Source organism: Carcharodon carcharias, chromosome 15, assembly GCF_017639515.1.
Source record: "Carcharodon carcharias isolate sCarCar2 chromosome 15, sCarCar2.pri, whole genome shotgun sequence".
Taxonomy (NCBI): Eukaryota; Metazoa; Chordata; class Chondrichthyes; order Lamniformes; family Lamnidae; genus Carcharodon; species Carcharodon carcharias.
In genome coordinates, this window is record NC_054481.1 from 89,845,256 (window position 1) to 89,871,195 (window position 25,940).

Here is a 25,940-nt window from a genome sequence, read left to right on the forward strand (position 1 = left end):
TATGCAATCAGAGGAGAGCTTGCAACGTTGCAGAGGTAGAAATAAAGAGAAAATGTTGGAAATACTCAAAGAGTCAAATGGTATCTGTGGCATTCACGTTTCAGGTCAATGATCATCCATCTGAAGGACAAGTCTCTGACCTGAAACATTAACTCTGCTTATCTCTCCGCAGTTGCTGCCAGTCCTGCTGATTGAGGTTCTCCAACATTTTGAGTTTCCATTTTGGGTTTTCAGCAGCTGCACTATTTTGCCTGTGTAGAAAGAAGCAAATGGTCTTGGTGATGAATAAAATGTGGAGTATGCAGCTCTGCATCGGATCAGTCAAGAGGCAGAATTTGTACACCACCTGATTCAGCCTGAGCAAGCAGCCAGGGAGGGAAATGAAGTCGAGGGTGAGATGATGGATTTCCTGGCAGGAGCTATATAGGATGGCTTCAGTTAGCTGCATGTTGAAGTAACAACTGACCCCTATGTCTACAGGTCATGTGGCTGAAAGCCTGCAAATAAAGTGGGAAAAGAAATCAACCTTTTGTGGATTTGTAGGACAGGTTCGAGGGGGATGGGTCAGGAGTCATTGCTGGATTTATGTTGGCTATGTAGCGACCATGTAAGAGCAATACATTGTCAAGGTAGCTCAGTGGGCAGGGATCACGAGGCAGAAATGTGGAGAACAGTCAGACCCACAAAGGCCAAGGTGGATTGTGGGTAAAAGTACACCTTAGAAATAGTTATACAGGACGGCTGCAGTGACTTTGTATAAGACAGCTTGACTTTGTATATAAGGCAGCTTGGATGCTCTTGGCAAGGCAGAGTTAGGATTGAAGGGAGTTTTAGGAGATTTGGACAATGAACTGGCTAGGTGACCAGGCATTTAAGGGCCTTGGAGGAAGGTTAGATATGAGACAGCTGCTGAAGGGTTCAAGAATAGAGAGGAGATTAATGATGATGGAAGTTTTGATGGGGAGGATATTGGTACTTATGCAGCAGTAGCCATTTATGAAGTTGGCAAGCTCTGGAGCAAGACAAGGTATTTATGCAGAGGATAGTTTGGCATGGAGGGGATTGGGTGAGAGCATGGGCATGGAAGGGAGGTGTACTTTGAAGAGGAATCAAGCCTGGTGAGGGCAGGAGATGTGGGAGGAGTTAGAGTGGTAAGGAGTAGAGGCTGGATTGAGAAGCTGAGGGGGAATTGGGAAGGAAGAAAAGAATAAGAGTTAAGGCTGATGCACTGACGTCGTAATCTCATCGCACTTGAATTTAAGATCCTCTTCAAACTGTCAATCAAAATGTTCACACAGTCCCCCACTGAGAGAAGTATTTCTGGACCTTTTGAAACTCAGCCAAGCACTCATAATGGGCTCGGCAATAATAAAAAAGCTGAGAAACCTGAACAATGGAGCCTATTGATAGTGCAAAGACAGAAAGCTAATGGCTTTTTCTAAGCTACACCAGATGGCCACTCTGTCAAATGCATTCCAGCAGCAGCTATCTGGGTTTTTTTTCCACTCAAGTGAAAGCTGTTGACTCTTTTTATTTTAAAGGGCTGGGGATTCAAATCACTGCAGATCATGATCCTTAAACAGACCTTAAATTCACACTATGGAGTGAAATCCTTGGAACAGTGAAACAGAGGTCAATTTGAACTCAGTTTGAACTAACTTCAAATGGCCAAGCTGATTCCTGTTTTGCACCTTTGTAATTCATGCCCCGGCCCTTCCCCCACAAACAAAAACGGGATCCCCCAGAAATGGTGGCAGGGCTTGGGCATCCGGGTTCTGCCTGCCATTTTTAAAGGCCTGCTGTTCATACCTCAGCAAAAATCTGGGCCAAAATAGCTGTTTAATGCCTCTGCAACTTCCACATTACCGATGATGATTTCTCCTGTCCCAGCATCTAAGGGATTCATTTTGCTTTTGCTACACTCTTCCTTTTCACACACCTATAAAAGCTCTTAGAATCTATTTATATTTCTTGCTCAATTCCTCTCATTCTATTTTTTGTCATATTTATCAATGTTTTTGTTCATTCTTTGCTGTTTTCTGACAATCTGCAAAAGGCTCCCCCTCTTCTTGGCAACATGATAAGCCTCTTCTTTTAACCAAATGCTATTCTTAACCTGTTTAGTTAGCCATGGATGGGTCACTTTTCTGTAGCATTTTTATTCCCCAGTGGATTGTATATTGATTGAGAATTATGAAACATTTGTTCGTTCTTATCTCTACCCATACTGATTCTACTTCCTGCCCTTCCAAGTCAAGATCCTCCCTCACTATTGTCCTTGTGTCATCCTTTATTATCAGGATTGCCCTTTCACCTTTTCCATTTTGTCTGCCTTTTCAAAGTGTCAAGTACACAAAATGTTTGGTCCCCAGCCTTGTTCACCATGTAACCATGTCTCCACAATTGCTGTTATATCAAATCCATTTATCTGAATTGTGCAAGTGCTTTATGCATTCAGATGAAATGCCTTTAATTTTAATGTTTTTTAATCCTGATTTGACCTTATTCACTGATGCACCAGTGCTGTAAACTCTCTGTCCCCTCCTGTCATTCTCTGCTGATCTTTAGTGAAATTGCTACACTGCTGTATGACCTTGACTTTTTGTTTCATAACTTTCCCCTCATCTGAACCCTCCCCCTAGCATTTTAGTTTAAAGCCTTCTCTATGGCCCTAGTAATTCGATTCAACAGAACACTGCTCCCAGCACAGCTGAAGTGAAGCACATCCCAATAAAACAGGTCCCTCCCCCTCCAGTACTGGTGCCAGTACCCCGTGAATTGAAACCCTCATCTACAGTCAGAGTGGGAGGAAGCTGGTGTAGAGTATAAATACTGGTACAGACCAGTTAGCTGATATGGCCTATTACTGTGCAGTAGATTCTCGGTAATTCCATAAAGTCACGACTCCTGAATTGACTGGGAGCATTAATTAGATCCTCTGTTTACAAGCTCTGGTGAGCTTGTACTGTATACCAGAGTCACAGAAATAGTTACTTATCCTTTGGGCAATGTCATGTGTGAGCAATGTCAGCGTTTACATCGAAGTACTTCCTTACTAATTGCCTCGTGAAAATTTCTTCACAGTTTAGGTGGTTAAGTAATAATTAGGAACATTGCATTAACTAAGATGCTAATAGTACTGAAACTACAATTCCAATTTACTGTAACCTGCTAGAGCCTTCTGTATTTACATTACAACATTGTCACCTGAGCCTCATTGACAGCAATAATTGGTAAATGAGACAATATTAACAACAATTTGCATTTATATAGCACCATGACATATTAAAGCATCCCAAGGTGCTTTATGAGAGTGCAATAGAGCAATATTTGACACCAAGAGCAAAGTTTTTACCTCAGCGGGCAGGCTCACACCTGACCCACTGGCATGTAAAATGGCACGCATTGACATCTGGCAGGCATCCCGAGGTCAACGTGCAGTCGTGCGACATTTCAGTTGGCGGGTGTGCATGGGAATTGGTGATGTGCCTGCCGGCAATTAAAAGGCCTGTTAATGTCATTAAAATCTCAATTAACTGACATGTTTTGCTGCCTGTCCAACCATACGGTTGGCAGGCAGGCGAAAAAGGCCAAGCGACCTTTGCACTTTGCACTCTTCATCTCCCTGAGGCAGCTTGTGCCTCAGGGTGATTCTCAAGGGTGCACTTACGCGCATGTGCGACGTTCATGCTTGCCCTCCTCCCCTGCCCCGCACAGGCAGCACTGAGCGCTGCCACTCGCGTTTCACGCTGGGCAGGCCTTAACCGGCCTGCCAGTATGAAATCACCTTCTGGCCTCAATCGCGGGCAGTGGGTGGCATCCCAACTGCCCCTGCCGAGCCTGCCCCAGGGCTAAATTCTGCCCCAAGTCGTAAAAGGTGACATTGGGACTAAGCTTGGTTTTAAGGAACATCTTGATGGAGGAGAGAGAGATGGAGAGGTTTAGGGAGGGAACTCGAGAGCTTAGGGCCTGGGCAGCCGATGGCACGACCGCCACTGGTGGATCTCTGACAGTGCAGGATCCCCAGCTCAAGGGTCATAGCAGCTGCCCTGCAGCTTTGGGCATGATGGACCACCGTTTTGTCTGGCAGCAGGCAGGCTGGGTATGAAGGTGTTTGCACAGTCGTTTCTTTGTTTTCCTTGGCCAGGTTCAAAAACATCAGCCAGCCAGCCAAGAGGGTTGGCCAAGATCAACAGAATTGAACTTTGTCTGTAGCATTTCTATCCAATGGGATAGCATTATGTTCTCATTAATCTGATGAAATGGGCAACAATGTACAAATGGGACAAAGTAATCCAGATCAACATCACTCATTCCTTCAGACAGGACAATGGGTAACTTTGGCCTCTTGTTACCATTTATACCCCTCCCAAATATAAATACTCAACAGGACAGAGATGACTCTCATTATGATTTATGTCAATGCAGCTCATCCATCACCTTGGATTTGCAAATGGGCAAAGATTTACTAAATGTTTATATGAAGAATTAGAATGAAAGGATTTGCACTTAGAAAGATTTTCACAACATTGGGAGGTTCCAAGGTGTTTTACAGCCAATGAAATATATTTCAAGTATATAGTCACTGTTGTGAAACAGGGAAATGAAGCAGTCAATTTATGCACAGCATGTTCTCATAAATAAGAACAGGATAAATGAGGCATAGATGTTGAACATGCCAAAAGGAGAACTCACCTGCTCTTTTCCAAATAATACAATAAGATTGATATCAAATGGTGTATTCTTCAAGTAAAATCTGGAAGTATTTTTTTCACACAATGGGTGGTAGAAATCTGGGACTCTCCTCACCCAAAAGGTTATGGATTCTGGGTTAATTGAAATGTTTAAGATTGAGGTTTTTCTAGGGTAAAGGTTATCAAGGGGGATGTGGCAAATGTAGGAGAATGGAGTTGAGGTACATATCAGTGGTGGTTTAATTGAATGACAGAATAGGCTCAAGGGGCTGAATGGCCTCTTCCTGTTCTTCAGTTTCAGCTGAAAGGGCAGAATAAAGGGTGTATGTTTATGAAATGTGTATGAACAAATGGTAACTTTTATACATTTTAATGAAGTAGGAAACATCTTTAAGTGTTTAAGTTTTGCTTTCTATTTATTCAATGACTCTGAGCTGTGCAGCTTTGAAAAAGGAAATTCTATCTCATCCCTAGAAAACACCACATTGAACACAACAAGTGAAGCTGAACGCAAGGCCCAGCATTATTATCAGGCCTGCATGAACGAGCAGAAGATCGAGGATTTGCAAGGGCAGCCCCTTCTCGACATCATTAACAAAGTGAGTAGTGACAGCACCAGGCCAAACCCATCACTGTGTCACCTTCCCACACTGATTGTTCTGCCAACACTCAATTGATTTTCAGTCAGGGTACTGTGCCTCAATGTTAAATCAAGACATTATTGTTTTTATTGATCCTGTGCTAAGAACCTTGCAGATGTATTTATACTCCTTTCGGTCAATTGAACTTGGGATGACGAAGATTGTTTTGAGCCCATCTCCCCTTGTGTTGTTACATCAGGCTGTGCTCTCATCTAGTTGTGATCACCAAAGCACACTAACATCTTCCAAGAGTGTAGTAAGGTCTAAGGATTGGTCCTCAGCCTTTGGTGAGCTAGTGATCTGACTGGGGATATACTCAGGGGTCTTGGGAGAGGAAGTCAACTTGAGTTCCCATTCCTGATCAAAGGGAAGAGGAACTATAAAGAAGGTAAGCACATTGAGACCAAAATGGATGTATTTTCAGTGAGCCATCACAAGATATTAACAGTCAATACTATCAGATTCTTCAAAGTCTTTGAACGTGTCCCTGCCTCCCAAATACGTGCCCATCTTTCCAGCACATCCATGTGTGAACACCTCCAATCAGGGTTCCACCGCATCTGCAGCCTTTTGGCACTGTTAATCACACCAGCATGTTCTAACACCTTTCCTCAATCATGCAGCTGAGTGGAACTCCTTTCACCTGGTTCCAAACCTGTCTGTCCCCTCAACACCAGAGAAGCATCATCAATGACTTCACTTCACTTCCCATTCCTGCACTATACCACTAGTGCCCCCAAGGATCTATCCTTGGTCTCTTCCTGTTTCTCATCTACTCGCTCCCCCATGGCGCCACCATCCAAAAACACATTAGTTTACCCTAATATGATGTAGAGCTGCATCACCAGCATCTCTCTGCACTCCTTCTGCTGCCTCTGATTTCTCACCGTTTGTCTGATGTCCAGTACCGGAGGAACGGAAATTACCTCCAATTAAAAAAATAGGAAAAGTGAAGTCACGAACTCCTTTCCTTGGCCACCAACTCCATGCCTCTGCCTGGCCACTTGCTGAGGCTGAATTAGAACATTTACAACCTCAGCATCCTATTTTCCCTTGATCTGAGGTTTCTACTCTATATCTGCTCCATCACCAAGACCATCTATTTACACCCCTATATCCAGCGTGTCACTGTCCTTGCCTCAGCTCATCTGCTGCTGAAAACATTATCCATGATTAGAGTTTGACACCTTGGGACTTGATGATTCCAATACTCTCCTGGCCTCCTGCCACCTGCTGTAAACTTGAGCTCATCCAAAACTTTGCTTCTTGTATCCTAGCTCCCTTTGCTTTCTGACCTTCATTGGTTCCTGGTCTAGAAATGTTTTAACTTTAAAATTCTCATCCCTGTTTTCAAATCCCCTCCATGGCTTCTGCTCTTTTTTTTCTGTAACTTCCTTGAGCCCCACAAGATATCTGTGTTTCCCTTTTCAAAGAGATAGCACAGACACATTGGGCCAAACAGACTCCTTTTGGGCCATATGACTATGATTCTATGATTGTGGTACCTCATGTCCCTCTTCCCTATTTCTGACAATCTTCAGTCTGCATCCCAACTACAAAAGCTTGCTTCTTACCCTGTGGACGTTGTGTTTCACAGATTGTTGTCCTTCTTTCAATCGTCATTCTTTGGTTTTTTTGTAAGCTCCCTTTTCCTTTGCAACGAGGTAACTCAGAGTTAATTGAACATGACTGGCATGCCTATGTATCTCTTTCCATGGATCCTATTGCTGTCAGACTTGCAGGTGCAGGCTCCATTTACATGCTGCCTCTTCACAAACATTGTGGGGAGATGTTGGCTTAACAATAATGTTGCTGGACTAATAATCCAGAGACCCATATCTGGGGATATGTGTTCAAATCCCACCACGGCAGCTGGTGGAATTTGAGTTCAGTTAATATGGAGACATCAAGATTTAAATAAATGGTATCAATATTAATCCCTATTAATTCAAAGAAGGTAAGAAAATCTCTACTGATATTGCAGATGGCATAAAGCCAGTGCTTGCAGCCTTATGGGCTTTCCTTTTAAGGGTGACTCAGAAAATAGTTGTAGATCATGCAAAATTTTACCATACCAGAAGGAAGGTGCTATTGTCTATGAAATGTTATCATAAAGAATACATTCAAGCTGCCATTTTACTAGTGCACATCTAGAAATGACAGACCCAGATAAAACAATATCTTTCACACATGAGAGGGAGTGTGTTGTCTGATCCTCCAAATGGACTTTGGTCTTGTTCATATAGTGCGACAAAATTCTGTCATTGATGTTCACTTCTGATTATAACAGATAAAGAGATGAAGGAATAGTAATGTCCAGTTTTAAAATACATCTGAGAGCACATTTGAAAGATTTCAAAACAGCACAATTATGCTCCATTGCATATGGTTAATTGTCTACTCATGTTTGGCAATGACTGATCTCTTATTCAAAACCAATACTTGCAAAAAGATTGCAAAGAATTTTAACTGCCAACAATGCGAAGCTCATAAACATGAGTTATAAACATCGGAATCGAATCCTGAGGAAAGTCAGGTTAAATATCAAGGTTTCTTTCATGGAAGTGGATGTTCACAAGAATTTTTGAGAGACCGAGCGAGCCTGCATTAGAACAGTGACAGTGATGTTTGGCTTCGGAAATGGCTGCACTATATAAACATGGTAGGACAATAACAGCAACTTACATCTTTATAACTCATTTAACATCATAAAACATCTCAAGGTACTTCACAGGATTGTAATCAGTCAGAAATTGAGCCAAAGGAGAAAACATTAGGCAGCTGACCAAATACTTGGTTAAAGAGGCAGGAGAGCATCTTAAAGGAGGAGAGAGAGGAGAAAAGACAGATTTAGGCTGGAAATTCCAGAGCTCAGAGCCTAGCCAGCTGAAGGTCCGGCCACCAGTGGTGCGATGAAGGACGGACCAGGGGCCAAAGTTGGAGGTGAGCAGTGGTCTTGGAGGCTCCTAGGGCTCGAGGATTTTGCAAGAATGGGGGAGTGGGGGATTGACCACGAAGATGAGGACTCAGTTTATTGTGCACAAATTGAGGATTTTGAAAAGCGTCCACTGTTATAAGGGTAAATGAGGCAACCAATTTGTGCACAGTAAGATCCCACAAGCAACAAATGAACAAATTGCCAGATTTCCCATTTATTTGGCGGTGTTGACCATCAACCAAGCGTTGGGGGAGAGACTATGACTGCACGGTCTGAAGAACTCCCTGCTGTCATGCCACAAATCTTTGCTAAGCAGGCAGAGGGGGTCTCAGGGTAACATCTCATTGAAAGAGAGCATTTCTGAAATGACAGAACCATCTCAGTGCTGCTCCAAATCGATGATCATGTCCTCAGGTTCATAGCGGGCTTAAGCCCATGAGCTGTCTCAGAGACGAGAGGGTTAGCCACTGAACCCAGCTGACAGCTGTCAGTGTACTCGCTCTCCACTATATTGGTTTTCTAAAAAAGGAGGAACTGAAATTGTATTTGACTACGATTTGTAAAGGACTCTGGCAGTTCAATTCATTCTCTGATTTTATCGCACATTTTTAAGCTATAATGTAACTGCTGGAGAGTGTAACAGAAGCAATGCCCTAATTATAGTGGAGCTTCATTGTGAAATGGCCATATTTGAGCAGCCAGTGTTTGATATACTCTGTGTTTGTTCTTTACAAGTTTGCTCTCTGTAAAAGCAGTTCTGCCTTATTTATAAAGATCCTGGAGAGGCTGTCATCAGACTAAGTGCACGTGGCCAATTGCAAAAGGAAAACAGCAAACTGAAAGCCATATCTAACCAAGAGCAAGAGGAAACAGAGTCCCTACCTGCTGATCCTGTGACCTCGTCTACTTGTGGCCATAAAGAAAGGACCGTGATCCTTTAATTCTCCATTCTAACCATTTTCTTCCCTAACGCCTTGACCACTTTGGCATTCTGGCAACATTGAGGCATCATTAACATGGGAAACAAAAACAAAAATAAAAATACCTGGAAAAACTCAGCAGGTTTGACAGCATCTGCGGAGAGGAGCACAGTTAACGTTTTGAGTCCGTATGACTCTTCAACAGAAAAGGTGTCCATGGGAGTTGGGTACCCAGGCTTGCGGTGTACCGTCCAGTTTCTAAAACATGGCGTTGAGGTGGCCATTTTGAGTGACATTGATTTATTTTGAAGTACGGTGACTGTGATGTTTGGCTTCGGAAATGGCTGCACTGTATAAACGTTGTAGGACAACAACAACAACTTATATTTTTATAGCTCATTTAACATTGTAAAACATCCCAAGGTACCACAGGAGTATAATCAGTCAGGAATTGAGCCAAAGGAGAAAACGTTAGGCAGCTGACCAAATACTTGGTTAAAGAGGCAGGAGAACATCTTAAAGAGAGGAGAAAAGACAGGTTTGGGCAAGAAATTCCAGAGCTCAGAGCCTAGACAGCTGAAAGTACGGCCACCAGTGGTGCGATGAAGGACGGACCAGGGGCCAGAGTTGGAGGTGAGCAGTGCTCTCAAAGGCTCCTAGGGCACGAGGATTTTGCAAGGAGAGGTGTAGGCGTGGGGGCATCATGGAGGGATTTGACCACAAAGATGAGAATTTTAAAATTGAGGCATTTAGTGGATTGGGAGCTCATGGAAGTCAGGAAGTGATCCAGTTACAGGTAATGTGGGTTAAACTGGACGGTCACAGTCATTTTATTACATTGATTATAAAGCAAAACTTCCATTTGGATAGTGCCTTTAAGATAGAAGAGCAACCCAAAGCACTTAAGTTTAACTTGAGTGTAATCAGTGGTTGAGTTGGAAAGTGCAGTGCCCTATTGAGACTTATAGGCAAGGATAGTCCCAGGTCCAATTCCTGGCCTGTAGGATTTGGCTGGAGCAACTTGGTCCATTTGGCCATGATGTCCCCTGGGATAAGGCAGTTCACGTTCCCATTCCTGATGTCTTACCTGAGGATCCCTACTAGAAAATGCTAATATCTGGGATGCTGGATGATGACAGGTTTAGGATTTTATGTGATTCTCCCAGGGATGAATAGCCTCCTAATGCTCGTTGCCTGGAATTAAAGGTGAATATTGGCCATCGGGTTGGTGCACTTGAGGTTTGCTAGTGCTTTTAAGGTTGGGGGGTTGATAATTGCGTAAGAAAATGGACAATCAGAGGGAGTCAGATATAGATTGGAAGAACTGGTTTTCACCAGCAGGAGGGTCAATAACCAGATGACATGACTTTAGCTAATTGGGGGTAAAGGTAGGCGGAGATGAAACAACATTTTTTTACCGAACAAGTTGGGCAACAATTATTTGGAATGCATTGCTAGAGAGGGTGGTAGAAGCAGAACCAATAGTAATTTTCAAAAGGAAATGGACTTATACTTGAAAAGTAAATTTTGCCAGGCTATGGGGGGAAAGAACAGGAAAGCAGGATTAATTGGGTTCTCTTTCAAAGAGCTAGCACAGGCATGATGGGTCAAATGGCATCCTCCTGTGCTGTATCATCTGTAATCCACGAAAAGTTACAATTGCACATAAATGAAGTTGGTGATCGCACAGTTGCTCACTTAACAACCTCTTCAAATTCTTTCCACAGCTGGGAGGCTGGAACATCACCAAGTCATGGGATAAGGACAACTTCCAGGAAGTCCTTCAGTCTGTCACAGCTCATTACCGAACCTCCCCATTCTTCACCATCTACATCAGCACAGATTCTAAAAACTCCAACAGTAACGTCATACAGGTAGGTAGCCATGGGATGGACTGAGGTGAAATTGAGGAAGGGAGAGGCAGCTTCATCAATAGGCTGTGTAAAGTACCAAGTCAAGTGGATTGTGGTGTCGCTATGAAACCCGGTGATCAATTAGCTCAAGACGCTCTGAAAAGAGTTTACCAAATATGAGCCATTGTCATCGGAGTTCGGCTGTCGTTTCTTGAACTTTATGGTCATCTATCAGTGTGCCTGGATGCTCATTGTCTGCAACCGTATTTTGTAAAGCCTGCTTCATTCTGGAAGGAGAAGGGTGTAGTCATCATGAGAAGAGTTTTGAAAAATGCATGTTCCCAGAAACTCAGAAGTTCATTTCACTTCTATTCTCTAACTCTCATTTCTTGTTTCTTCCTCTGCAGGTGGACCAGTCAGGACTAGGGTTACCATCGAGAGATTATTACCTCAACAAAACAGCCAATGAAAAGGTAGGTGGAGCCTAGGAGAGTGATATTTGAAACCTTTTGTAGGTAAATCCAGCACTTTGTGCCTGTGGCAGGGGTTTAATATGACCACAGACTGACCCCTGAGACTATGACCAGGCTGCCCTGTTACCTTGTGAGAAGTGTCATCCTCCTTTGTTTTGTAATTTCTCATCCTCCTTCCCCTTATTCCTTCAACTCTGCCCCCTTTGCCACTCTGCCTTGGAAGCTTCTTGCTAACCCGCCACAGGTACTTGTGATAAATCTCTAACACCCCACCCCAGCACATCGATGAGTTTCAGCAGCTGTTTGACTGTGAGGATGAAGTGTAATTCGTCACTTGTCGACTTCCTGCATCAAAGGATTTTCCAGCAAATGGGCAGGGGATGGTCATCGCGAATGGGAAACTTGGTTGGTTTGGCCCCTGCTCTCCCCTTCCATAACCAGGGAATGCTGAATACAATTGTAACACCCCAAACCACCTGAGATTAGCATGGGCAAGATTTCACAGACAATTTAACAGAGCCACCATCAATGCATTGAGGGGTGGGTATGTTTGACGGCCAGGCCCAAGTCTATTTTCATCAAAATAGTATTTGAACATGGCTGTGGAATATAGAAAACAGAGAGCTTTCCCTTGTAAAGGACTTCATAGAACTATGACGAGGGAGTCAGAGCCAAGGGTACTGCAGCCCCTCAGCAATTGTGGACTTATGCCTCATTGTATATGGTTTATGTGTGACTGTTGACAAGTGTCCCCACTGTGACTTTAGCTGTGCCTTTTGTGGTCTAGTTCTTTGGCTTCATTTACAGATTTAATATTGCTATAGATAGCAATTGAATAAATGTGAAGTTGGATTGAATGTCAACTCATTGCAGACTAAAGAGATCTACAGGACATCCAAAGGTTGAGGAAATCTGGTGATGGCTTTGATGTTTAGCTGGCTGTTCTGTTTCCAAGGCAGGGTTTTAATAGATTAGTTCAAGGAATGAGAAAATGTACTCAAACACAGTCCACCCACCATCGATATGAGAACTTCTAGTCCTAACTTAAGCAGAGCAGGTCATCTCAGATGGTTAGAGTGTGTTCCTTAATAATGCCAATATATCCCCATACAACTGAGCTAGTTCTTGGACCTGTCTCTTCATGGTGATATCGTGGCATCATTGAGCATTGATTAGCAACCCTCGGGCAACAAGGACATTGAGAGAGAGAGAATCAAACCTTTGGAAAGACTGCCTAGAGATCTCTGGCCCAGGAAAGCAATAAATGTTGGAATACAAGCAAGCAATAGGGAGTGACCTTGATCAGACTCCCTAACCACACAGTAACCAACCTGTGGTTTTTTCAAGTGTCATAAAGACCTGCAATTTCCAGTAGTTGCGATGTGCCTTTTCTTTACAATGGGGGTGCTAACTTCTCTGCACTATTGCACATCACTCTAAAGCGTTACTGTTCCATACAGTAGACTTTGGGAGTGATATGGGGTCATCGTCTGTGCACTGAATTTAATTAATTAAGGGAAAACCTCACTGGCCTTGTGATTGAGTGTACAAAATAATTGCTCAAAAAGAAATAGAGTTCCTCAAATTATCATTTTTCAGCCTGAAGGCAGAACTTTAATTTCCTTGCTTGAATAGAAGTGGTTGTTTTACAATGGGATTTATGTGCTTCAGAATCAGAGGAGGAGTGAGTCAGACGTGTGGGCAGAGGAGGCCATACTCTGTTTGGGAATATTGGATTAGGTTATTGTCCTTATACTGCCTCTGGCATCATTAGGCAACCAGTGTCAGCATTTAGCACTCACTGCTTAAAATCACAAGACCTTGCATATATAGGCATCTTTCACAACTTCAGAATATCGCAAATCACTTGGTAGCCAAAGACGTCCTCTTGAAATGTAGGAAACACCGCGATCGCTCCGTGCACAGCAACGTTCCACAAATAAATGGCCTGTTAACCTATTTCCACTGGGTTTTCTTATTTGTTCATGGGATGTGGGCATCGTTGGCAAAACCAGCATTTGCTGCCCCTCCCTAATTGCCCTTGAGAAGGTGATGGTGAGCTGCAGGTGCACCACAGTGTTGTAGGTACACCACAGTGCTGTTAGGGAGGGAGTTCCAGGATTTTGACTTAGTGACAGCGAAGGAATGGCGATATATTTCCAAGTCAGGATGATGTATTACTTAGAGAGGAATTTGCAGGTGGCGGTGTTCCCAAGCATGTGTTGCCCTTGTACTTCTAGGTGGTAGAGGTTGCGGGTTTGAAAGGTGCTGTCGAAGGAGCCTTGGCGAGTTGCTCAGTGCATCTTGTAGATGATGTACACTGCTGCCATTGAGCGTTGGTGGTGGATGGGGAGTCAATCAAGCAGACTGCTTTCTCTTGGATGGTGTTGAGCCTCTTAAGTGTTGTTGGAGCTGCATGCATCCAGGCAAGTGGAGAGTATTCCATATACTCCTAACTTGTGCCTTTTAGATGGTGGACAGACTCTGGGGAGTCAGGAGGTGTATTACTTGCAGCAGAATTCCCAGTCTCTGACCTGCAGTATTTATATGGCTAGTCCAGTTCAGATTCTGCTCAATGGTAACCCCCAGGATGGTGATGATGGGGGATTCAATGATAGCCCTGCTGTTGAACGTCATGGGGAAATAGTTAGATTCTCTCTTGCTAGAGATGGATGCTGTCTAGCACTTGTGCTGCACAAACATTATTTCAGATTTTCACCAGGACTCCAAGGAGGCGTTCTGTTCAAAATAGTGCCATGGGGTCTTGTACAATCACCTGAAAGGACAGGTGGAATTTTGATTTAATGTCTTGTTCATAAGACAGCACCTCCAACAGTGCAGCACTCCCTTTGGAGTGCACTTGGATGTCTGTCTGGCCCATATGCTTGAGTCTCTGAAGTGGGGCTTGTACCCAGAACCTTCTGACTCACAGGAGAGAGTGTTACCCACTGAGACGTGGCATAGTACAACATATTTCGATCCTACCTGTATTGTTTCCCAACAATTCCCTGTCCATTCTTTGGTATCTTTAGGCACGCTGAAGGTGTGAAAATTGCTACGGATATCCAAATTCTTTCTTCTCCTGCAAACCTTCCTTTCATTTGCAAAATGAGGGATGAAAGTTTGTCACTTCTGTACTCTATTTTCTCTCTGCCCAGTATTCTTTACAGAAGATCATTTGCTGGGAAAAGCTGGGAAGTAGCACATTTTAAAACAACATTCACTGCTGATTGTTAGCACGTGATCAGATCCACCCCCACAGTGTGTCACTTGGAGGAAAAAGTTAGAGGGTGAAAGGACACTGCCTATAACTCCCGGACAACACTTTGTTATGGACTGGTGCCAGAAGTGAGGAACCCTGACCATCTTTCTCAACTCGCCACTCCCTCCTAACTGCAGACAAACTACAGTTATTGCAGGAAGGCCGGCAGTGAGGTACAATTTAGAAGAAAAGCAACTCCTCAGCTGATGCATTCTGCATTGTTGGTTCTGCAAAGTCAAAACATTTGGCTGCTACATCATTGGAAAACATCCCACCTTTAGAATGCAGACCTGTTTTGTTGATGAAGGTTGGAGAATGATGAGTTTATAATACTACACAGCCAGATGCAATCCAGAACATTATTCTTATTTGAGCTTTTCTTTTCTGAGAGCAATTTGAGCTAGTCAGTGATTTAAACCAGATAAAGTAGTTAGACACAAAGTAGTAGTCACAATTAGACTGGCTCAGGCCCTCTGACAAGTGATTCGAGCTGTTAGAATCCTGTCTTGCCCTGTTTGTCTACCATATTTTGATTAACAGGACATGATCTCTTTGTGTAACTAATGGCAATCTGTTTGCATTTTAAAATGAACCCTCGTTTAACCTAAACCTGAACTGGGCAAGTTTTGGAGGGCATTGCGGACTGTAATCACTAACTTGAGTTTCTGAGATTTTTTTAAAATTTGTTTTTCCAGAGTTATATAATGGGTTTAGCAGGAGCCCATTCATCCCAAGTAAGATTGAGTCAGAGCTCGAGAATGGGGGTTCCCCAGTCGATGCTGCCAGACTCAATAGGGGAGAGCAGTCCGGTTGATGGTTGGATGAGGTTTGAGTGCAGATCCCTTTAGATTGGACTGTAACACCAATGTTGTAATTTAGTACATTTTCTTTTACTACTAGATGTCTTGTGGCATTGCTCATGTATGAGGTCGAGAGGATGCAAATATATAACGGCAGGAATGCTAGACAATTTGTGACATCCCATTTATGGCTCATTTTGACTTGGTAATGGCCCTTTTAATCCAGTTTAAAATTGAGCTGTAGTCAGAATCATGACCCTCGATGTAAATGTCACCAGTTTTGTTTGGCTATCGCCAGACGCATTTGCTTGAGGGAGAAACCAGTCCACTTCAAAAATGAACAATGTTGTGTACTTGGTCCAGCTCCGTGTGTGACTGGCGGCTGCTTCTCTACTGAGCTGACAGTTACATAAATCCAACAAGCCCTGGAAGCTCTTCGAAGGGTATTTAAGTGGGCAGAGTTGTTCAAATTGTCAAGTTGTTATCAAATCTTCAGAATGCTGGATGGTGCCAGTTGACACCAACAACTGGACAACATAAAAAGGCACAAGTAACTGCACATATAAACATTAGCTACAAAATAATAACCTGGCAGAAGCATTTCCAGTTTTCTTTCAAACATTCTGTTAGTACATTATTTATCATTATATCATTATTATCTATTGCTTTATTCATCTGTTGTTAAATAATTGTCCCTGTTAATTAAAGATTAACATGAAAGCTGGTGTTATATTACTCTGATGGTTTTTGAAGATAGAAGGAAGTCCTTAAGGAGACATAGGATCAATCCAGCAGTTAAATCAATTTTCAGAATGGTTTGCTGTCTGCTATTGCTAGGCTCATGATCATAAACTTACCTAGATTTCAGCAAAGGATACATCAAGACCATCAGGAGCCAGGATGTACTAGCTCCTTCTGAAAAAGGGTGTGGGATCCTTTCAGACTCTGCAGATACTGTACCTGTGGGGATCAGTGTAAATACAGTGCTGTGGGACTGTTACAATCCCAGCTGAGGTTACCCCTGAACAAGCCTGATCCCAGACTGGAACCCAGCTTGATAGGTGAGGGTTTCCAATCTCCAAGACCTCACCTTGGAATCTTCTCCCAAACCAACGCTTTCTCTCAGGCACCTTCCACAAGGGTTCACTTCCAGAGTTTCAAGCTCTTCTTCTGATGTTCCTCTTCCCTAGGGCACCACATGCATTCAAGCTGTTATCCAGGCACTCTGTCTCTCTGACTCAGCCTTCAACAGGACACCACTGCTTCATGTGCCCATCGCAAAGAGTTACAGATCTTCAGTTGTCGCTTTGTGACTCTTGCAGCAAGTGCTCACCGTAAGCACGGCTTTCAGTATATTATAGATTGTTACAGAAAAGTTGTGATCATCATAACAATGTCATCCCAGGGAATTGTGTATTTAAGCCTTTGAGAATCAGGAGCCATGTTTGTGTTTACCTTGTCATTCTGCTGTAAAACAGGCCTTCATGTAAACCATGTGCCCTGTCTTTGCCCAGATCCTAACAGCTTACCTGAATTACATGGTGGAGCTGGGGGTGCTACTGGACGGTGAGGAGACTTCCACTCGGGCACAAATGCAGCAGGTTCTGGACTTTGAGGGAGCCCTGGCCAACATTACTGTCCCCCAGGAAGACCGCAGGGATGAAGAGCTTATCTACAACAAGATGACCATACGAAACCTCCAGGTAAACAGTATCTGATTGGGCTGGTGATCAGTAACAGGTTTAATCTCACTGCTTTGACTGTGCTTCAGTTACTGTGAAATTAAAAAGAGAAAATGCCAGAAATTCTCATCCAGCCAGTCAGGCATTGTGCATGGAGAGAGAAACAGAGTTAATGTTTCAGGCCAATGGCCTTTCATCAAGCCTTTGCAATACGGTGAAACACTGTCTATCGTAACAGTAAGCACCCTATAGTGATGGGAATTGCTACATAATTCCGACCCCGCAAACATTACTCCCAATCGATGATTATTCGGAACTTTGAATGCTCTATCTCTTCCTGCACTCCACAGCAGCGCTCACTCCACTCCTGTTGGCATGATCAACTGGCACACTGATTTATTGCTGTAGTTAGGATTCTAACGAGACTAGATATCGATCCTGACAAGCCATTTCACCTTTTCCAGAACAGCAGAACCAGGGGACACAGCCTGTTCTTGAAATTGGAAAATTGATCTGCAGAAACATTATTTCAATGAGTGAGTGGCCAATTTATGGAACAGGGTCCCTAAGGGGACGGTGGAAACAGTTAGTATTGATTCAATCAAATGCAATTTGGTTCAATTGCTTTCAGAAACGAATATTTTGGGATGTAGTATATGATTAATATGAGCCATTATATCTGGTGAGTGTATCATGATTGGGAGGAAGAGGTAACTTTAAACCTTTGGTCTCCAAGGCAGTTTATCACCAGGGTTTCCATGCCTCATGTCTGGGTTGTGTTGTAGGCTAATTGATGGAGATTATATGCTATGATTAATCAATAACTCCATTGCTAAACTTGGATTCAATCTTGGTTAGACCACACTTGGGAGTACTGTGCACATATTACAGAAAGGATGTAGCCACAGGAGAAAATGCAAAAAGATTTGCAAAGATGATGCCAGAAGTGGGAGAAGTTTAAACTCTCAGCAAAGACCAGACAGGCTGGGGCTCTTTGCTCTAGAGAAGAGAAGGCTGGATGGGGGGTCTTTAAAATTATGATTGGGTTTAATGGATTAGACATAGAGAAGATGCCTCCACACCAGGAGGGGTCCAAAACTAGTGGCCATTGCTATAAGATAATCACTAATAAATCCAGGAAAGAGCTCTTTATCAAGAGAGTGGTTAGAAGGTGGAACTTGCTACCAGGTGGAGTAGTCAAGGCCAACAGCATAGCTGTATTGAAGGGGAAGCTGGATAACTACATGAGGGACAATGGAATGGAAGGATATGCTAATAGAGTGAGATAAATTAGGGAAGGAGGAGCCTCCAGTGGAGCATGAACACTGGGATGGACAGGTTGGCTGAAAGGTCTGTTTTGCTGATGTAAACACTTCTGTAATTCATTCTCATTGCATCATGTGATGACCAGGATGGTAGAAGGTGAACCGGATGGGTCTTGATCGATCTTCCAGTAATTCTCATTAACGATTCCCTGGGATGGCTCCAGATTTTGGGCCCAGCCCCAGACCCAGCACAGCAACACTCCATTCCCAAGCTATTCAAGTGACCGGTAGTGACCTCAACCACAATAACTTGCATTTATAGAGCGGCTGTAACATAATTTAAAAATCCCACAGGAGCACCCCAAAGTAAAATTGGGCACAAACCACGGAAGGAGATATTAGGGCATATGACTGAAAGCTTGGTTAAGAAAGGTTTTAAAAAACATCTTAAAAGAGGGAAAGGGAGGTGGAGAGGTTTCGGGAGAAAATTTCAGAGCTTGGGGCCCAGGCAGCTGAAGGCATGGCCACCAGTGGTGGAGTGATTAAAATTGGAGATGCTCAAGAGACTGGAATTGAAGGAATGCAGATATCTCAGAGGGTTGTGGGGCTGGAGGAGATAAGGGGGGGGGCGAGGCCATGGAAAGATTTGAAAACAGGGGTGAGAATTTGAAAATTGAGATGTTGCTTAATGGGGAGCCAATGTAGGTCAGCGAGCACAGAGTGATAGGGGACATTATGGAGCAATCCACTTATAAATTAGGGTTGCCAACCCTCCAGGAATTAAAGATTAATTTCCCAGACTCTGCTGTGAGCTCCCTGAGAGAATAGTGATTGAACACTTTTGTGTTACAAATTTTGGATTTCATCTGCCCCCAACAATGGCCCAGAACTTCTGTTCCCCAGAGGGTCATAGCCCGGAGATACCCCAGAAGATCCCCACATTAAGATTGCATGGGAATTGCCCAGGAAGTTTAACCTTCCAATGGGCAATTACGCTGCACTGGGAACCATCTGATACTCCGGTTTAAATCAAAGTCTTTGGATGGTTCTGACTCTTAAAACCATTTTTAACTCCTGGGTAACTATGGTACTGACACCCAACCCTCACTGGACCCCCTGACTACCTCTCCTGACCAACTCCCCACCCCAGACTACCCCTCCTGACCACCCTCCAACCCCCATCGACTACCCTCCCAACATCCAACTAACCCCCACCACCCCTCCCCCAACTATTACCCTCACAACTATTGTCCCAACCCCAAACTACTCCAGCACTCCCAGCTACCCCACTACCACTCGACACCTCCACACCTCCCCCGGATACCCTCCCCCAACCTCTGACTATCTCCTGACAATCCTAACCACTCTGTCCCCACCACCCTCACCCTCCACTCCCCCACACCGCCAACCTCCTGACCACTCTAACTCCCTCACCCACTTACCTCAATGTGGCTGGAAGCTTTAAACTTGCCGCTTTATAGCAGCTAGTGCTGTAACAAGGGGGGAGGGGCGTGTCTTCCTTTCCCAATGATGCTGCCCTGCACTGGAAGGGCTCTAGAGCTTCTGTACTACACATTTCTCACTAGGCCTGGGTCACCAGGTCAGATGACAAACATGCAGCTCCCAACCTGGCTGAGGAAAAAGGGGTGAAGTGGCAATCCGATGGCGATTGACACTCCATGGAAGATCTGGGCCAATTTGTTTATTAGATGTTAAAAGATTAGGAATGGGAAACACTGGGGGACAACGGGGGAGTAAAATTGCAAATCTGATGGTTTATCAGACTACAACAAAGGACATGAATCAGCTGAAAGAATGATCACAGCTATTGGGCAAATTTTTAACGGTCTACACAAACATGTAAGTTTAACTTTCAAACTTTACAATGTTCATTGCTAACATTAAAAATATAACCCGCATTTACATACAGATGAGTGGAGTTAATGTAGCAAAACTACAATTTGGGGGAAGGGGCATGTTAGTGGGGTGGTGAAAAAGGAATATGGGACACTTGCCTTTATCAATCAAGGCATGGATTACAAAAGTAGGGAGGTCATGTTGGAGTTGTATAGAACCTTGGTGAGGCCACAGCTGGAGTACTGTGAGCAGTTCTGGTCACCACATTATAGGAAGGATGTGATTGCCCTGGAGGGGGTGCAGAGGAGATTCACCAGGATGTTGCTTGGGATGAAACATTTAAGTTATGAAGAGGTTGGATAGACTTGGGTTGTTTTCGTTGGAGCAGAGAGGACTGAGAGGTGACCTGATCGAGGTGTACAAGATTATGAGGGGCATGGACAGGGTGGATAGGGAGCAGCTGTTCCCCTTAGTTAAAGGATCATTCATGAGGGGACATAAGTTCAAGGTGAGGGGCAGGAGGTTTAGGGGGGATGTGAGGGAAAACCTTTTTACTCAGAGGGTAGTGACGGTCTGGAATGCACTGCCTGGGAGGGTGGTGGAGGCGGGTTGCCTGACATCCTTTAAAAAGTACCTGGATGAGCACTTGGCATGTCATAACATTCAAGGCTATGGGCCAAGGATTAGGTAGGTAGGTCAGGTGTTTCTCACATGTCAGTGCAGACTCGATGGGCTGAAGGGCCTCTTCTGCACAGTGAGATTCTGTGAAAACATCCCAAGGTGCTCCAGGAGCATTAACAGACAAAATGTGGCACTGAACTACATAATGGAATATTAGGACAGGTGACCAAAAGCATGGACAAAGAGAAACATTTTGAGGAGTGACTTAAAGGAGGAGAGAGAGGTAGAGAGGTTTAGGAAGGGAATTCCAGAGCTTGGGGTCAAAATAGCTGAAGGCACGGCCACTAAGGGCGGAGCAATTAAAACCGGGGATGCTCAAGAGGCCAGAATTAGCAGAGCGCAGAGTTCTCTCTGTATTGTAGGGCCAGTGGAGGTTACAGAGGTGGGAACAAGTGAGGCACCAGATGGATTTTAAAATAATGATGAGAATTTTAAAATTAAGGTGTTGTCAGACAAATGTGCGCAGAGCTCTACTATACTGGCCAGATAACAGTGCGAAGCTCACAGTATAACTCAGTGCTAAGGTATGAAAGCAAAATACAGCAGATGCTGGAAATCTGAAATAAAATCAGAAAATGCTGGAAAAACTCAGCTGGTCTGGCAGCACCTGTGGAGAGAGAAACAGAGTTAATGTTTCAATTCCAGTTCTTTGGCTCCGAAGAAGAGTCATTTTGGCCTCAAAACTTTAACTCCATCTCTCTCTCCACAGATGCTGCCAGACCTGTTTGAGTTTTTCCAACACTTTCTGGTTTTATTTCAGTGCTACAGGTACTAGTTCAAATTGAATATGAAAAATGACAGGAGACTTAAACCTGAACATCCTTCACTCCACGGTATTAGAATGCATTAAGAGAGCTTAGCACCATGGAAACAAGGTGGAAGGTTCAAAATTCTCTTCCAAAAGGTATAAAGGTGCACCCTTCAAGCAACTGCAATTAAACTATCTCCAAGAGAGGTACAGCAGTATTGTTGACCATCATCTTGGACCGGCTGTTGTTTGCTTTTTCGCAGTGTGTGGAACAGGTGTACACACTAAATTCATGAAAAGCTGGAGTTTACAAAATAGTTTCCTTTGTACTTGGGACCCACTTAGCAGCAGTGGAACCAGAGACAAGCTCACAGATTATAAGCTTCTTGTTATAAGTGGTGGTCTTGATTTATCGCTCACAGTGTCTTAGACACAGGGATCAGCTGGAATATTGGCTACAGCCATGACGTGCAATCACAGTACAGCAGCTGAGTCCTATGTTTATATAGCACTATGTTTGTAATGTTGTTCCTCCAAGCTGAACACACTCTGCTTGCCAGAGAATTTAAATGCTTGTCTAGTCCAGTGTTATCCAACAGAGACCACTGACCAGCTACAGGTGTGACCATGGCCCTACAGTTTTAGCCACATGTGGAAAATTCCTTGCAGTCATTACAGGTAACAGTACTTCATGTATATTTACTTAACAAATATCTCCCACCATTGAGTAACTAAGTAATGCACTAACAACGATCAAAAAATACTCAGACATTCTAATTTTCCTCTTACCATGTTACCAACAGATGTGCAAAATGGCTAAGGTTCATCTGTGTGCACTGACTATTGATGTCACATGACCAACAACTGTATCTATTGATCAGTTTTATTTTATAAACAAAAATGCAGTTAACCACATATGGCTAGTGGCTAATGTATTGGACACCAACGGTCTAGTCCACCTATGGTTAGTGTAAGTGGAGTGACTTTAATTATTAAGGGTAACTCCTTCTCGTCTTTTATTGCGTCTTGACTTTTTTTTAAAAAAACAATTATTACCAAAAACAATAAGAAGGATGATATTTGTTCTTGGGATGTATTCAGATCTTTACAAAGCGAGGTAAAAGGATTTTCTCTCTCCTCTGTCCTCTGCCCCCAATCCCTTCCACAATGTTCCAATTGCACCATTGAACTAAGTGAAGTTTAGAAAGGATTTATTTCTAAAACACCTTCAGAGTTAAGAGTTTTATCTCTTTGAATTCTTAATAATCACCTGGCACTTCTTACTAGCTTGTGGTATATGGAGCTGATAAATATTAACGCTGTGCCAGTTCATGCTCTGATTTCTAAGCCCGTGTGAGTTGAGTCCACGCTTCTGACTCATTCTGGAATATTTTTTGTGTCCTGTCCATGGCCTGTTTTTATTTAGTAATGTTCTGGTTTTTCTTTTACAGGTGTTAGCTCCGGTTGTCGATTGGCTGCCTTTGCTTTCCGCTATCTTCTACCCTGTTGAGCTGAATGACTCGGAGCCAGTGGTCGTCTATGCAAAGGAATATCTACAGAAGGTCTCTGACCTCATTAACTCCACCGATAAATGGTCAGAATCCACCTCTTTTTGTCTTTGTTCCCCCTATTCTCTTGCGTTCAGTACATAATAGAAAGTTGACGCCTCCACTGGATCTCGCTCTCATTGCAGCTGCTCAAGATGTGGCTGTTTTAAGGCCTTATAACATCATAAGCAGAAGGTCAAATCCTTGGCATTAGTTGCAGTTGGAATCTTACTAACAAATGCCCTCAACCCTTGAGAATTTCTAATATAAAAAGAATGAAAGAAGTATGTTTAAAAAGCATTTTGTCATGTCTTTCAGAAAGGTCTCGTACAATTTCACATGCAATGCAATGAATTACTTCAAGGTGGAGGCTATTGTTAGTTAGGCAAAGGTGGGCACCATTTTGTGTAGAACAATATTCCATTAGCAGCTGTAAGTTTTGGTGATACTGGTTGAAGGACTCATTCACAAGAATCAACAGATATTGCCATGGGATCTGTAACCTCCACTTGTACCACCATTCTTCAGTTTAATGCCTCATTCAAAGAATACTGTCTCTAACAATGCAGCACTCTTTGTAAATACTGCATTGATCTATCTGCCGAAACTGAGAACTGAGACTCCAGATGTAGGGGCTCTAACCTGCAGACTTTGGTCAATAGCCATAGGTGCATCAGCTGAGCCAAGCAGAACCTAACATATCAGACTGGAAACTCCCTCCTATAGTTTACAAAAGACAAACATTTTGGGGCCAAGTGTGATTTATCTCTGCTTATTTCTTTATATTACAACACTGACAATGCTTCAAAATATTTAGCTGACCATAAAGAGAGGTTGTGAAAGATGCTATAGAAGTGCAAGCTACTTCTGTTACTCTCACTTTCTCTCCTTTCTCTCTCTCTCTCTCTTTTTCCCTCTCGCTCTCACTCTCCACTTTCTATCCTCCAATCCATCCGGAATCGGCCCTTCCCCATCCACCCAACTCCTCTCTGTGCCCCCACTCTATCCATCCCCCATTCCTCCTCCTCTCTCCCATCCCCCTCCCTCCTCCCCCCTCCCTCCCTCCTCTCTCCTGCCCCTTCCCCCTCCTGCTCGCTCTCCACCTCTCTCGCTCGCTCCCCACCTCTCTCGCTCGCTCCCCACCTCTCTCACTCGCTCCCCACCTCTCTCGCTCGCTCCCCCTTCCTTCTCTCGCTCGCTCCCCACCTCTCTCGCTCGCTCCCCCTTCCTTCTCTCTCTCGCTCGCCACCCCACCCCCCCGCCCCAATATCAAAATGAAAATTAAAAGTGGCCTTTGCGGCCAGGCCATCGTTCTAGGTGACAGGGAAGGAGCCTCTCCACAGGGAGGCCTAGGACTATCACTGCACCCGGGCAGGCAGGGAGGGCTTCTAGGCCTAACTAGTGCACTAGCCCCCCATCCCATTCTTTTCTCAACCCTCCCCCACTCAACTAGGGCCTGCTGCTGGGAAGTCGTCTCCCAGCAGCTAAACTGTACACCCCACCCCACCCAAAACTTCTGGAACCTGGAGGTCAATTGGAAAATCTCAATCTGCCTCCTTCAAATGGCATTAATCGGCCATCTGTCTTGTGTGGGTGGATAGTCCTCCCCACACAATGCACCTCCCCTCCAGGAAAATGACCAGAGTGTGGGATGGAGCTGGGGACCTGGCACCCAGGCCAGTGATGCTATTTTAAGTGCCCGCCTGCCTCCATTCACAGCCTCGAGGGGAGCTCAAAATCCAGCCCAACCTTACATCTCCAACCCACTCTCTGTTTTCATTAATTTTTTAAAATTATCATTTGCTGCTGCCAGCAAAAACATGAAAGTGTTATTCCCCAAACACACCAGCTTCACAATATGTATCTGAGGGCTAGGTTGACCCTCATGATTTTAGCGTGTCCTCCTCTCTTCATTACCCTGGCCACCACTCAATTCAGTGCCACTGTTAGAACATTCCCTGGTCAGCCTTGCTACTGTGCGATGTCAGTTTAAGTTAATAACCCATCTTAGCGAAGGACTGAAAGTGCCTTAAATGTTGCTGCTTCCAGCATTCTCAACAACTACATGATATGGAATGTGGTGAAGAAAACTGCCTACAATCTGGACCATCGCTTCCAGGAAGCTGAGGAAAAACTCATCATGGCCATATCCGGGACTAAAAAGGTCAGTAAAGAGACTTCAAAGTCCCTCGATCAGTAATACAGTGAAATAGTGTATTGACAGGGTCTTCTTCCTCAGAGTTTAGAAGAATGAGGGGTGATCTCTGTTTTGGTGAGGTTTTACTGTTACCATGGTTTATTGTCTTGCCAAACCTTGGTGAGGCTTTACTTATTCTAGGATTGACTTGAGATAGTCAGTACATAGTTTCTCTTGCAACTATTTACAAAGACCTCCAAGGTAAGCAAATGGTTTTGCGGACATAGTCTGTTCTGCTTCTTGCTCTCTTGGTCACCTGACCCTTGATATCTTGCTTACATCATCATTGATGTCACTGTCTCATTAACATAACCATTAACCCATTACTCTACAATCTCCTTGAAACAGATGAAATTCTTAAGGGGCTTGACAGGGTAGATGA

General features: G+C 43.8%; 1 protein-coding gene across 5 annotated transcripts in view; it reads left to right on the forward strand.

The window, feature by feature from the left end:
- The window catches only part of LOC121288335 (endothelin-converting enzyme 1-like), a 340,217-nt gene that overhangs the window by 237,140 nt on the left and 77,137 nt on the right, over positions 1–25,940 (forward strand). For all 5 annotated transcript variants that reach the window (XM_041206886.1, XM_041206887.1, XM_041206889.1 and 2 more), the window contains 6 exons: positions 5,169–5,293; positions 10,921–11,067; positions 11,454–11,519; positions 17,096–17,284; positions 23,266–23,408; positions 25,411–25,525. In XM_041206886.1, coding sequence (XP_041062820.1) covers positions 5,169–5,293; positions 10,921–11,067; positions 11,454–11,519; positions 17,096–17,284; positions 23,266–23,408; positions 25,411–25,525 — 785 coding nt within the window. The remainder of the gene's footprint in view (positions 1–5,168; positions 5,294–10,920; positions 11,068–11,453; positions 11,520–17,095; positions 17,285–23,265; positions 23,409–25,410; positions 25,526–25,940) is intronic.